General features: G+C 38.5%; 1 protein-coding gene across 17 annotated transcripts in view; it reads left to right on the forward strand.

The window, feature by feature from the left end:
- MTA1-like (metastasis associated 1-like) overlaps window positions 1-13,605 on the forward strand; it is a 129,725-nt gene that overhangs the window by 106,589 nt on the left and 9,531 nt on the right. For 14 of the 17 annotated variants that reach the window (XM_071662047.1, XM_071662045.1, XM_071662033.1 and 11 more), the window contains 3 exons: window positions 7,509-7,793; window positions 7,971-8,177; window positions 8,588-8,698. In XM_071662047.1, coding sequence (XP_071518148.1) covers window positions 7,509-7,793; window positions 7,971-8,177; window positions 8,588-8,698 — 603 coding nt within the window. The remainder of the gene's footprint in view (window positions 1-7,508; window positions 7,794-7,970; window positions 8,178-8,587; window positions 8,699-13,605) is intronic. The other 3 variants (XM_071662048.1, XM_071662049.1, XM_071662050.1) reach the window with 1 other exon arrangement.

Consider the following 13,605-nt stretch of genomic DNA (forward strand, 5'->3'; position numbering starts at 1 on the left):
CTCTTCCATAGTTTTTAATACTTTCTTTTCATTTATGACTCCCTGCTTTGTTATTCTTTGTTCATTGACCTATTCTCTTGCATTGCAGCTTTGTTTGTTTTTGCATTACTGCTGTGAAAGACTTCATTCCACTTTGTATTTACTGTCAGATTATTAACTTCACCCTACTCTGTATTGTTGAAATGAAGGTTTTGTTTTCTCATTGTGCATTATTTCCTCCACATCTACATTCTCTTTGTCTTTATCTATTCCTACATTGTAGTTTGCATGTCTTTATCTGTTCCTACATTGTAGTTTGCAGTTGCTTTTATGATGTTACTTTTTGAAATACTAATGCTATTGAATTCCGTATCTGGATGCTGGTTTTGTAGAATGTTTTGCATATATTTGCAATCTTTTTAACTATTTTCTTTTATCTGCAGATGTATTTTTTACTGTTTTTAATTTACATCTTTCTGCATCCATGATTTGCTCTTCATTTTCCCTTTTCAACAATATAAAAAATCAAGTCACCCATCAAGTAAGGTCATGTCAGGTTTGCCTCTGCTTTGTACAACCCCCCCCCCCTTTTTTTTCGCTTCCATTTCAGGTTTTGTTTGTCTGACTACCACAATGTTTATTGTATTTATGGCTGTTATACACATTGCTATTGCTTCACATTTTGTGTGGTTACTTTACAGTCACTGATTTCCCTTTAACTTGCCATTGAACTGAAATTCAGGGGACTGTGAATTGCATGATGTCTTAGGCCATTTTTCATGAATCTAGACTGCAACTGTGTACCTCTTGTTTTTTGCTTGTCGATAGGCATTTAGTACCAGAACAATGACTTTTAGTAATGTGCAGGTTATCATGTTTATTTTATCATCATTCTGGGTTGTATTATTGTCTGTATGTTCCATTCTCTCAGTTTTGCTCATAAAGTGTTCCTTAATTTCCTTTGAACTTATTTATGTTTCTTTATTTAGTGACCATACAACACAGCAGTGTTCAGTTTTGTTTTTATGAATACACTGGACAATTTTACCACTATTTTTCAGACTTTTGTAGTGAAAGTTTCCATTGTCTACCTCTCATTATTTGGCTAGATAGTACTATCTTAATATGCTCTTTGAAGTCAAGTTTCTCACTTATGATGTCACAGGGATTTTTGTTACACTTAATTTTCCTCTAGGGACTTTGGTAACTGTATGGTGTTACCGAAATATTGTTAATCATTCCATGATTTAGTTCTGTGATTGAGATCTCTGCCCATTTGAAGATTCTAAGTCTCTCTACGTCTTCTTTTTTGATCTTCCACTAATTGTTTCATTTTGCTCATGTTCTTATCATTTCGAAGCATTTAACAGGACTTACTTTTGCATCTCTGCTGGTGTCTGATATCATTATTATGAAGAGAATTAAGCTTGATACCATTTGAAGGAACATCTTAGACAGAACATTATCAGACAAGTTACTATTACTATGAATTTTTCATAAAGTAAAAACTTAGATTTTATCTTCATATCTAAGCATAATGGTCAGTTTTGTTTCTTTCTCTAATAGAATCATGTAACTTAGTTTGTTAGATGCCTGTAGCAAAATTGAGAAAAACGGTGCTTTCACTGTCCTTGCATTAAAGTTTCATAGTTTTTTGAAACTGGAACGGTATAGTATACAGGGGTTGACATGGTGCCTGTGAACTGAATCAGGGTATGTGAAGTGGCTGGGATGAACCATGGAAAGGTGCGTGGGGCCTGGTTGTTGATGGGGAGCTTTGGTTTTTGGTGCTTTACAAGTGACAGCTAGAGAATGGATGTGAGCAATTTTTGTTTTCTTCTTCTTCTAATGCAGAAAATAGTGAGCAAATATGAAAAAAAAAATATTTTTATTGCAGTGCACTGGAGTTTCATACTTCTACCTGGTACAAATATAGTTGTTTGTATTCAATTGTGCAAATGTGTATGTTCTACGTCTTTTAAAGACTCATTTTTTGTGATGTCAAGCTAAAAGGGCTATACTGCTTTGGTATAATAAGCTTGCTTTACGAATAACATCTTTGGTTTTGTAATTTTGATTTTTGTCGATAAGAAGATTGCTGAAATTTCTGATGGTCCTGTAACTATGTTCCCTTGAAGTTCATTGATTGTTATGCCTATATGGTTTTCAGTATCTGTGATTGCTTATCTTGTTGGTTATGTAGTTTATCATCTAATTTGTTCTGAGATCATTTGGAGACTCGCATCATTTCAGTCTGCAAGCTTCCCCATCTAAAGTTGTTGCTTTTTTCCAGTGGTCTCTTCATAGATTATTTGAAATTCTTTGATAGAATAACATTATCTGGTAATGTAATGGGTGGCATTATAATGAAAACATTTACCACTCTTAAGAAGTTCAGCATAAATTGTGAAGGTATACAATATTTTTATATATTATTTATTTCTTTATGTATATATATATATATATATATATATATATATATATTTATATTGATTCGCTGTCTCCCGCATTTGCAAGGTAGTGCAAGGAAACTGATGAAAGAATGGCCCAACCCACCCACATACACATGTATATACATAAACACCCATGCATGCATGCATGCATACACATGCCTATGCATATCAACATATACATACACATACACAGACATACACATATGTACACATGTACACATTCATACTTGCTTGCCTTCATCCATTCCTGGAGTTTCCCCACCCCACAGGAAACAGCATCGCTACCCTCTGCTTCATTGAGGTAGCGACAGGAAAATGGACAAAAAAAGGCTACGTTCATTCACACTCAGTCTCTAGCTGTCATGTTTAATGTACTGAAACCACAGCTCCCTATGCACATCCAGGCCCCACAGACCTTTCCATGGTTTACCCCAGGTGTTTCACATGCCTTGGTTCAGTCCATTGACAGCATGTCGACCCTGGTATACCACATCGTTCCAATTCACTCTATTCCTTGCATGCCTCTCACCATCCTGTATGTTCAGGCCCCAGTTGCCCAAAATCTTTTTCACTCCACCCTTTCACCTCTGATTTGGTCCCTCGCTCGCTCCCTGGGGTTAGGCGAGAAAACATACTTCACACGTATTCCCTGCATATCGTTGAAAGCAACTAAAAGGGGAGGGAGCGGGGGGGGCTGGAAATCCTCCCCTCCCATTTTTAATTTTCCAAAAGAAGGAACAGAGAAGGGGGCCAGGCCAAGTGAGGATATTCCCTCTAAGGCTCAGTCCTCTGTTCTTAACGCTACCTTACTAACGTGGGAAATAGCAAATATGCATGGAAAAAAGAGGATATATGTGTCAGAGGTGGAGGGAACGAGGAGAAGCAGGAGACCTGATTGGAGGTGGAAGGATGGAGTGAAAAATATTTCGAGTGATTGGTGCCTGAACCTACAGGAGGGTGAAAGGCGTGCAAGGAATAGAGTGAATTGGAAAGATTTGGTATACCGGGGTCGACGTGCTGTCATTGGATTGAACCAGGGTATGTGAAGTGTCTGGGGTAAAGCATGGAAAGTTTTGTGAGGCCTGGATGTGGAAAGGGAGCAGTGGTTTCAGTGCATTATACATGACAGCTAGAAACTGAGTGTGAACACATGTAGCCTTTGTTTTTACCCTAGTGCTACCTCATGCACGTGAGCATGTGCCAGGAGGGTGCCATTTCATGTGTGGTTAGGTGGCAATGGGAATGGATGAAGGCAGCATGTGTGAATATGTACTTGTGTATATATGTGTATGTATATTTATGTATATGTTGAAATGTATAGGTATGTATGTGTGTGTGTGTGGGCATTTATGTATATACATGTGTATGTGGGTGAGTTGGGCAATTCTTTTGTCTTTTGTTTCCTTGCGCTACCTTGCTAATGCAAGAAACAGTTATAAAGTATAATGTTATCTCTGTCTAGTCCTGTCTTACCCTCAACATCTTTCTAAAAGCTCCTTGGAAGTGAGAAATTGATGAGAATGTACTTCCAGTGATACTGCCTCACCTAAGGTGACTTCTCTCTTGTGATGTAAACACAAGCAGGCAGAGTCCAATAATGCCAATCGTTCATTGCATACCAGTATAATAAAAACATATTGACGACTACTGTTTAACATGATCACCATAAAGGCAAGGAGAAATTTAGAAGTTTGAAAGAATTAAGCAAAACCACACAGGTTAAGGGAGTTGAGCACTTAGATGAACATAAGTTAAAAATCTTCAAACTGTAAAGCATATAAGACAAGAAGAATATTTAAGTTTAGCAACTGATCAATAATATCAGAAACATGCTTCTTTATGTAACAGTATCCCAGAAGAGAGAAAATTATTTTACTTTGCCTAGGCTCATATAAGGAAGAGATCAAACAAAAATTTACAGTATCCTTAAAAGATGTACTACCAGTTGAAATAAGAAATCCACATGGGATAAGCACAGATACGTTCAGAAGCTTAATGAATGGCAAAAAACACTTTTACATGACCCGAAAATTTATCATTACAAGATATGCAAGATTACAGAGAAGAATAATGCTTATAATGTTTATCTAAAAAGACAATGGTGTGAGCTCTGCAAACTAACACAACCTAATGGTAAATTCTCATTCTAGGTAGTTGTGGGAAGGGTGAGAGGCATTCTCCATCTCTGTAGTTTGCAAGAAGAAGAGAGGTTTTCTTCCTCTCTCTAACTTGCAGGAAGGGAGACAGGTTCTTCCCTTCTGTATTACTTTTAGGAAAGGAGACAGATCACTTCATCTCAGTAGTTTCACACTAACCTTGCGTACTGGCAAAATCCGTTAGCACTCTTTCTTTATAGCAACATGTATGGCGAATTCATTGTGATTTCCCTGCCTTTTGGTAAAATGTTATCCTAGGTACTTTATATCTCAGTCTAGTCTATCTCCATTCAACCTACATGAATGTAAACACTTCCAATCTTAGCTACATTGAAGTCACATGGGTACCTGAGTTTGGCGTCAGTTGAATGACTCCATATTTCTGATGCTCTCTTGGTGAGATGTTATTTTTTTAAAGATCTTGTCCTTTTACAAGGAAGGAGTTTTCCTCTTTGGCTATTTATGAGGGGACATCAGGAAGTAAGCTCTCGGATTGTATATCAGTGAAGTAGATGCTTGAGTTAGTAAAAGTGAATGTAAGTTATCTAAGACAATAGGAAATTGCTACAAATGTACATGAACCGAAGAGGGATGAGGTTGTTCATGGTTGAGAAACACTGTAGAAATTAACCTTGATACAAGCTTGTTCAGGGTTTGAGAGACACTGAAGAAAAGAAGAAATTTCGAAATTTCAAAATTAGGGAATTGGGAATAAGGTTAAGATAACTTAAGCATGAAGGAATTTCAAGACCTTTGATTGTACAAAGGTATCAGCAGATTAGGATGCAGGGAAGCCTGGTATGATCATTGCAGGTGATACCATGATGAAATACAAGAGTATGAAATTATGATAAAGACATAAGAGTGTCAGAATTAGATAACATAGAATTCAAAGGAAATTTTTTTATTCTTGTTTGCCATGCCCCATTTGAATGAGTTTTGCAGGAAACAGATGAACGCCAGTCCCATTTGCTCACATCCACTTTTTTATACTGTCTTGTTCAGTTTATTAAAACCAGAGACTGCCTTACATACTAATTGTGGTGATTGAGATGTTGAAAAGCATTGGTTTGCTTGAATGAGTGGTGTCTACATCTTGATTTGGTACAAAGTGCTTGTAGGTAAATACAGAAATTGATTACTGCATTTCATGTAAATTATGACTGCAAGTGTGGATGTTAAGTTACTGAAAAGTGTTGCAAAAGATCATATTTGGGGAAGTAAATGGATACTGGTACAAAGGAAGAATGAGGGCATAATGGTAGGACAGAATGAGAGAGTATGGATGTGACAGATCCTTCAGAAAGGTTTTGCTAGTGCAGGAAATATTAAACAAGTGTGGGGTATTTATGAAGGGAGATGCAGCTGTTGTGCACATTTTTGCTAGTGATGATGTATCATCAAAAATTTTATGGATCCAAATTGAGGTATTTGATTTGATAATTTTCTATGGAGAAAGATCAACCTAACTTGGGTGGAGCTTCACATTATGAAACACTTGTAAAGAACTGCTGTAGACGAGTCAAGCATTTTAGTCTAACTCATTGTGAGGAGCTTTGCAAGATTCAGTATTGTTCACATTAATATCCAGGCAGTGTTTCTGTGGAACTATTTATTTTATCTTGGCTTAAACTATTTAAGTTGCCTTGTTGGTGTCCAATTGACCGATTATTCAGTGAAGGGAGTTATATTCCATATACTTCCTGCAAAATTGCAGTGCAGGAAGATTTGAGAATATCATTATAGTTTATAAGAATGTAATGATTGTTGGTATTGTATTTACCATCAATTTTGCACCTGTCATGTTGTGACCAAAAAGCATTACCTTTGCTACACTAGTCAGACCATTATGGAAGAAGGAATGTGAAATGCTTTATTGCAAGCTTATAATGTTAATGAGTCATTGAACGAATTTAAAGTACTGCATTTTGTAAAATTTTTTTTTTTTTTTTTTTTTTTTTTTTTTTTTTTTTTTAAGAATTTTAGCCAAAGTTTTGTTTTCTTGTTGACTTGCTCAAGTAAAGCACATTTGCCAAAGCAGTAGATTTTTGTATGAGTGATATTTTCTCCATTACTTTGTTTTCTTTTGTAATGTAAATTTTTTGATGAAGTTTGGTGTTTTTTTCAGTGATTTTTAAGATTTACGTAATATGAATAGTAAGCTTTATTTCATTGTATTAGGGCAAGCTTGGAATATGCATACTTTATTGTCAACCAGACACTGAAATGGATGTTACACCTTTCCTTTTATTCATCAACATGCTTTGAAAATTTTGTGGTTCAAGAATATAACCAGATTTTAGTGAGAAAATTTGTAAACTGTGCATACAGTTCATTTTCACAACAGGGAAAAAGATGAGCATTCATTCTCTGTCTTAGTTGAAAAATTTTATACCAAAGTTGGCTTAAATACTTCTCCCGTAGACAAGAGCTTTCATATGTATTCCCAGGAAGTGTACTGATTAGATTAATGTAAGAGAGTGCGTTGGGTATATTTAAGATATAGGTTGTTTTGTTGACATCAAACCTAAGCCAGCAAGGATGGACCTTTGATTATGTTATGAAAACTCGGAAAATATATGGATGCTTAGCATAATGCGATGATACAAGTATCACGTTTTGAAAATGAATCTTAAGATCATAATGATAACGAATAAGGAAAGTATTGCAGTGATGATGATTAGACTAATCTTGATGTGGTTCTGAAACATCAGGAGTCAGGAGTGGTTCCTCTGATAACGGCAGCATGACACTGACGGTACTGTGGCTTAATATAGTGAATGGAGAATAGTAACAGTGACAAGAATAAAATTGCAGAATAATGACTTTTAAAGGTTTTAGTACATGTGTATTATTAAGAAAATATTGAGGAATGCATATTTGGTGTGCCAGGAGTAAGAGCAGGCGTTTTACTTTCCAGAACGACTGCACAGTGGTGGCAGTCGTTCACAGCGGTGTAATGTGGGTGGGTGTGGCCGGGAGTACAAGACACGCTCACAGTTAATCCGTCATGCTGCCCAGGCTCATGGTGTGGCCCTACGAGCTGGTTCACCAAGACCCATCATGAAAACAAGGGCAGCCATCATGGTCCATACTAGCCTTCCCATTCGTGTCATGCGGCGGCTTTGTGAAGATTTAATCCAACCTAGGAAGGCTAGCCGCAATCCTACATGGCCTGTGAATGCCGCAAATATTCGGCAAGAGAGTAAGTTTTGTGGCTGGACAGTCTAAATTGAAATAGTTTGTGGAAAAATGGCAATAGTTTTAACTTCACCAACATTAGCTTAGAAGTTGAGAAAATAGATATTAATAACCTGAAATCATCTGAGAAGGGTGCTAGCTTATTATGAATGCATGGGCCACTATATGGATAACGTTTCAGGTCTCCTGCGCATGGGTGGGAAATCCTTTGATGATTATGCGTACCTGGTGAAGCGTGGGACGGGGCGGCGACGAGGGAGAGTGTCTCAGGTGTCTGTACGCTTAGGTCAGAAGAACTCTGCTTGCCCCGCCTGGATGCTCCCTACGGACAAGTCGCTCCTTCCCAAACAACCCCACATTGCATTCCCAAAACCTCCTAAGGGACCAGGTTGGTTTGATCATCACACACACTATGGGTTTCACCATGTTATATTTTCAGAATTGGGATCATGATGAATTCCCCCTTAATGTTTGAATGATTAATGACGGCAAAAGCTGTCAGTCATGGTGGTTGGAGAGAATCGGCAAAGGTCCTTCAAGGTAGTGGTCATACTTGATCATGCTTACATCACACCCAAATCTTGTAGTCTTTGGCTTTTTTAATGAGACTATCATTTCAAGTTGCAGCTTGAAGGGCTTCTGCATAATTGATTTTGGGATGGTTGTCTATGTTTCTCTAATTGTTGCTTGCTGAAGGCTCTTATGAGGTACTTGTGTGATTCCTGCTTATTATTCCTAGATTTTTTTTTTTTTTTATTTAATATTTGAACTGGTCTACAGCATATATATGACTTACAGATGGCAGCCTGATGTACACTCCAGTGCCCAACAAGGAGCTTCCTGTGGTCAATAACACGTCTCCAAGTCTTCTAAAAAGAAGGGCTTATGAAGAAACTAATGGCATGGATGGTAAGTAACACTTCTATCTTTCTGTCAGATATGTATTAGGTGTTGTCAGTTATAACCCTTGTCCACATATATAGAACAAGTACCCAGCCAGGCATTATGGTCAGTATGAGTCCAGGTATTTGTGAAGCTGATGAATAATAAGGTTTGTAAGCTTTTTGGTGTACTTTTGCCATTCTCTCAGTGTACTTAATTGATTTCACCTTCCTTCAGTATATTTATAATGCTTTAGCATCTATTTATTTGTCTTACTCACTTTTAATTCTTAGATGAAAGTAGTTTTGGTAAGAACAGACTTCTTTCCGATTACTTTATTTGGTTGGTTTGTGATTACTGCTGGAATTGATAATCAAAGTACCCATGTAGCAATAGTCCCAGCAGGTCTCAGTTAGATAGAGTTGAATTTTCTGCCCCAAGTCCTGTTGCCTTCTCTGCCAGTGGCACAAGTAAAACATAGTTATGATACTACATTTCGGTTTATATATTTATTTATTTATTTTGCTTTGTCGCTGTCTCCTGCGTTTGCGAGGTAGCGCAAGGAAACAGATGAAAGAAATGGCCCAACCCACCCCCATACACATGTATATACATACACGTCCACACATGCAAATATACATACCTATACATCTCAATGTACACGTATATATACACATACAGACACATACATATATACCCATGCACACAATTCACACTGTCTGCCTTTATTCATTCCCATCGCCACCTCGCCACACATGGAATACCACCCCCCTCCCCCCTCATGTGTGTGAGGTAGCGCCAGGAAAAGACAACAAAGGTCCCAATTTTTCACACTCAGTCTCTAGCTGTCATGCAATAATGCCCGAAACCACAGCTCCCTTTCCACATCCAGGCCCCACACAACTTTCCATGGTTTACCCCAGGCGCTTCACATGCCCTGATTCAATCCACTGACAGCACGTCAACCCCGGTATACCACATCGATCCAATTCACTCTATTCCTTGCCCACCTTTCACTCTCCTGCATGTTCAGGCCCCGATCACTCAAAATCTTTTTCACTCCATCTTTCCACCTCCAATTTGGTCTCCCACTTCTCCTCGTTCCCTCCACCTCCGACACATATATCCTCTTGGTCAATCTTTCCTCACTCATTCTCTCCATGTGCCCAAACCATTTCAAAACACCCTTTTCTGCTCTCTCAACCACGCTCTTTATATTTCCACACATCTCTCTTACCCTTACATTACTTACTCGATCAAACCACCTCACACCACACATTGTCCTCAAACATCTCATTTCCAGCACATCCACCCTCCTGTGCACAACTCTATCCATAGCCCATGCCTCGCAACCATACAACATTGTTGGAACCACTATTCCTTCAAATGCAGGAAAGAGGGTGAACCTTTGTTCATTAACAAGCTGAAGTAGAAGGATAAAAGTGGATTAGAATTTGCATTGAACCAAAAAATGTATGTCTCAAAACCATTCATCTGTTTAGGCAAGTCAGTAAGATTTATATCTGTGTAGGTTACAGTTTTACAGTCCTTGGTCGCCCCCTCCTTTTTGCTGCTTCTACATCTGACAAGGATATCCTCTCAGTCCATAGGTCTAGACTGTTACAGCACACTGGTCAGTTCTCACAGTCGGAGTCCACTTATGCTATCTTTACTTACACTGTCAACACCATACACCACATATTCTCCTCAGATATTTTAGTTCTGATTAGTACTTTTCTGTTCTTTTGTTTTTAAAATCCCAAAACACACACACTCACACTTTCCCATCAAACAATACATTATATAAAGAGATAAAATGTCATTAGTAAGATGTCTGAGGCCGGCTTGTAAATGCATGAATTAAACATTCATCCAAAGAACAATAATTTTCCCACCCTTCCACCAAGGATCTTAACCCCTTTAACCCCCTTACAAAACTCTGTGGCTCACTTCAGCTTCCCCAGTTTCATTCACTTTTGGTCCACTCTCAGGTACCCAAAACATTTGATTACTTAAAGGTTCTCTTCATTTAGACTGATATTACAACTAGTATTCCAAGTGACCTGTCTCTATTACAACTGATATTCCAAGTAACCTGTCTCTTTCCAAAATCCAAAAATATGTATGATATGATGGCAGATGTGGGATGTTTGGAACATGGAGTTACGCAAAGTGAGTCATGGCAAGTGGTTTGGGAAAAAGAGAATTGATGATGAAAACCTTTTGTAAGATAAAGTGTAGCAAAGTGGCTGATGTGGCTGGGATTGTATTTGAATTTCTCAAAAAAAAGGGGGGGGGGAGGTAACAGAATCAGTAATTGGTAAGCTAGGATTTTCACTGTATGTATGGTTTGAGGTGAGATGGCAGAAGATTTTTGGTATGCTTTTATGATGCAACTGTATATTGGCAGTGGAGACAGAAGCGAATTTTGGAATTATAGAGGTATAAGATTATTGGTTTTGGTGCATTACACATGACAGCTAAAGAATGTTTGTGAGTGAATGAGGCCTTCTTTTCCTGACACTTCCTCACTAAATGCTGGAAATGGTGAACAAGTGTGAAGTAAAAAAGTTATGGTGGCATGCATAGAGCATCACATTAGGAAGGAACAATGTGGCTTCAGAAGTAGAGGATGTGTGAGTCAGGGGTTTGCTTTGAAGAACATGAGTGAGAAATGCATAGAGAAATAGAAAGACTCATATTGGGCGTTTATGGATTACGTATTAATTGACGAGCATGCAAAAGAGAGACTTCTGGATGTAGATTTATAGAGGGGCAGTTGGTGGGATGTCTTATCACTTGTTGAGGGAGGCGAAGGTTAAAGTTTTTAGAAGCTCTGTGTAAAGAGGAAATTATACAGATGGGAGGAGAGAGGTCAAAATGATTGAGCTTGGGGAGATACTAGGAGAGATTGGATAAAGAGTGGTAGATGAGAGTAGATAGAATTAGTGGAGTGAACGAGGAATGGGAAATATGTAAGGAAGTTGTTTTCCTGGTGCTTCCTTGCTGAAGCAGGGAGTAGCAGTGCTGTTTCCTGTATATATGTATATATGTGTGTATGGGCATTTATGTATATATGTGTATATGAGTGGATAGTCCATTGTTTATCTGTTTCCTGATGCTACCTCGCTGATGCGTGAGATGGCGGTTTCAGGAGTGATAGAAGATATGTGGATCAGGTGTTTGTTTTGAATAATGTATGTGAGAAATACTTAGAAAAACAGATGGATTTGTATGTAGCATTTATGGATCTGGGGAAGGCATATGATAGGGTTGATAGATATGCTGTGTGGAAGGTTTTAAGAGTGTATGGTATGGGAGGTAAGTTGCTAGAAGTAGTGAAAAGTTTTTACCAAGGATGTAAGGCATGTGTACAAATAAGAAGAGAGGAGAGTGATTGGTTGCCAGTGAATGTCAGTTTGTGGCAGGGGCGTGTGATGTCCCCCATGGTTGTTTAATTTGTTTATGGATGGGGTGATTAGGGAGGTAAATGCAAGAGTTTTGGAGAGAGGGGTGAGTATGCAGTCTGTTGGGGACGAGAGGGCCTGGGAAATGAGTCAGTTGTTAATCACCAATGATACAGCTCTAGTGGCTGATTTGTGTGAGAAACTGCAAAAGTTGGTGACTTGAGTTTGGAAAAGTGTGTTAACAGTGAAAGTTGAGAGTAAATGTGAATAAGAGCAGGTTATTAGGTTCAGGAGGGTTGAGGGACAAGTTAATTGGAATGTAAGTTTGAATGGAGAAAAATATCTAGGAGTGGACTTGGCAGCAGATGGAACCAATGAAGCAGAAGTGAGTCACAGCGTTGGGAAGGGGGTGAAGGTTCTGGGAGCAAAGAAGAATGTGTGGAAGGAGAGTACATCATCTCGGAGAGCAAAAATGGGTATGTTTGAAGGAATAGTAGTTCCAACAATGTTATATGGTTGCGTGGCATGGTCTATTGTTGTACAGAGGAGGATGGATGTGTTAGAAATGAAATGTTTGAGGACAATATGTTGTGTGAGGTAGTTTGATTGAGTAAAAATTGAAGGGTAAGAGAGATGTGTGGAAATGCAAAGAGTGTGGTTGAGATAGAAGAAGAGGGTTTGTTGAAATGGTTTGGACATACGAAGAAAATGGGTAAGGAAAAGTTGACAAAGAGAATATATTTGTTAGAGGTTGAGGAAACGAGGAGAAATGGGAGACCAAATTGGAGGTGGAAGGATGGAGTGAAAAACATTTTGAGTGATCAGGGTCTGAACATACAGGAGGGTGAGAGATATGCAAGGAATAGAGTGAATTGGAGCGATGTGGTATACTGGGGTCGATGTGCTGTCAGTGAACTGAACCAAGGCATGTGAAATTTTTGGAGTAAACCATGGAAAGGTCTGTGGGGCCTCGATGTGGATAGGGAGTTGTGGTTTTGGTGCATTACGCATGATAGCAAGAGATCGAGTGTGAATGAATGTGGCCTTTTTTGTGTTTTCCGTGTGTGTTTGTGTGTGTGTGTGTGTTTGTTGATCACACTAGTCTATGATAATAGTTATGAAGGTGAAGTTGTAGTTCAGTAGTTCATATGATTTTACTTAAGTAATTTTTCTGTACACGTGGCATTACATGTTCCAGTGAGACAGTTCGCCTCATCAGGTGCAAACAGTTCATAAAGTTTTTTTTTAAATCCCAACACCACCACAAAAATTCCATCTCTCTGCCATTATGGACAACGCACTGGCTTAACCGTTAAAGGGAAATTGGGGCCCATGTGGTTAAGGGTGGTTGTGTAAGGGGTTATAGTCTCATCAAAGAACTTCTTGCTGCTACTAATTGTAATGCAGCCGTGGACCAGCAGGAGCTGGTAAAGGGATCCTGGGGTAATACCAGAACATATCCTATGAAAGGGGTTCAGGGGTTAGAAAATTATGTTGATACATAATGTATGCATGTTTTGGGTGAAG

This window comes from Panulirus ornatus, chromosome 5 (assembly GCF_036320965.1).
Source record: "Panulirus ornatus isolate Po-2019 chromosome 5, ASM3632096v1, whole genome shotgun sequence".
In the NCBI taxonomy this organism is placed as follows: Eukaryota; Metazoa; Arthropoda; class Malacostraca; order Decapoda; family Palinuridae; genus Panulirus; species Panulirus ornatus.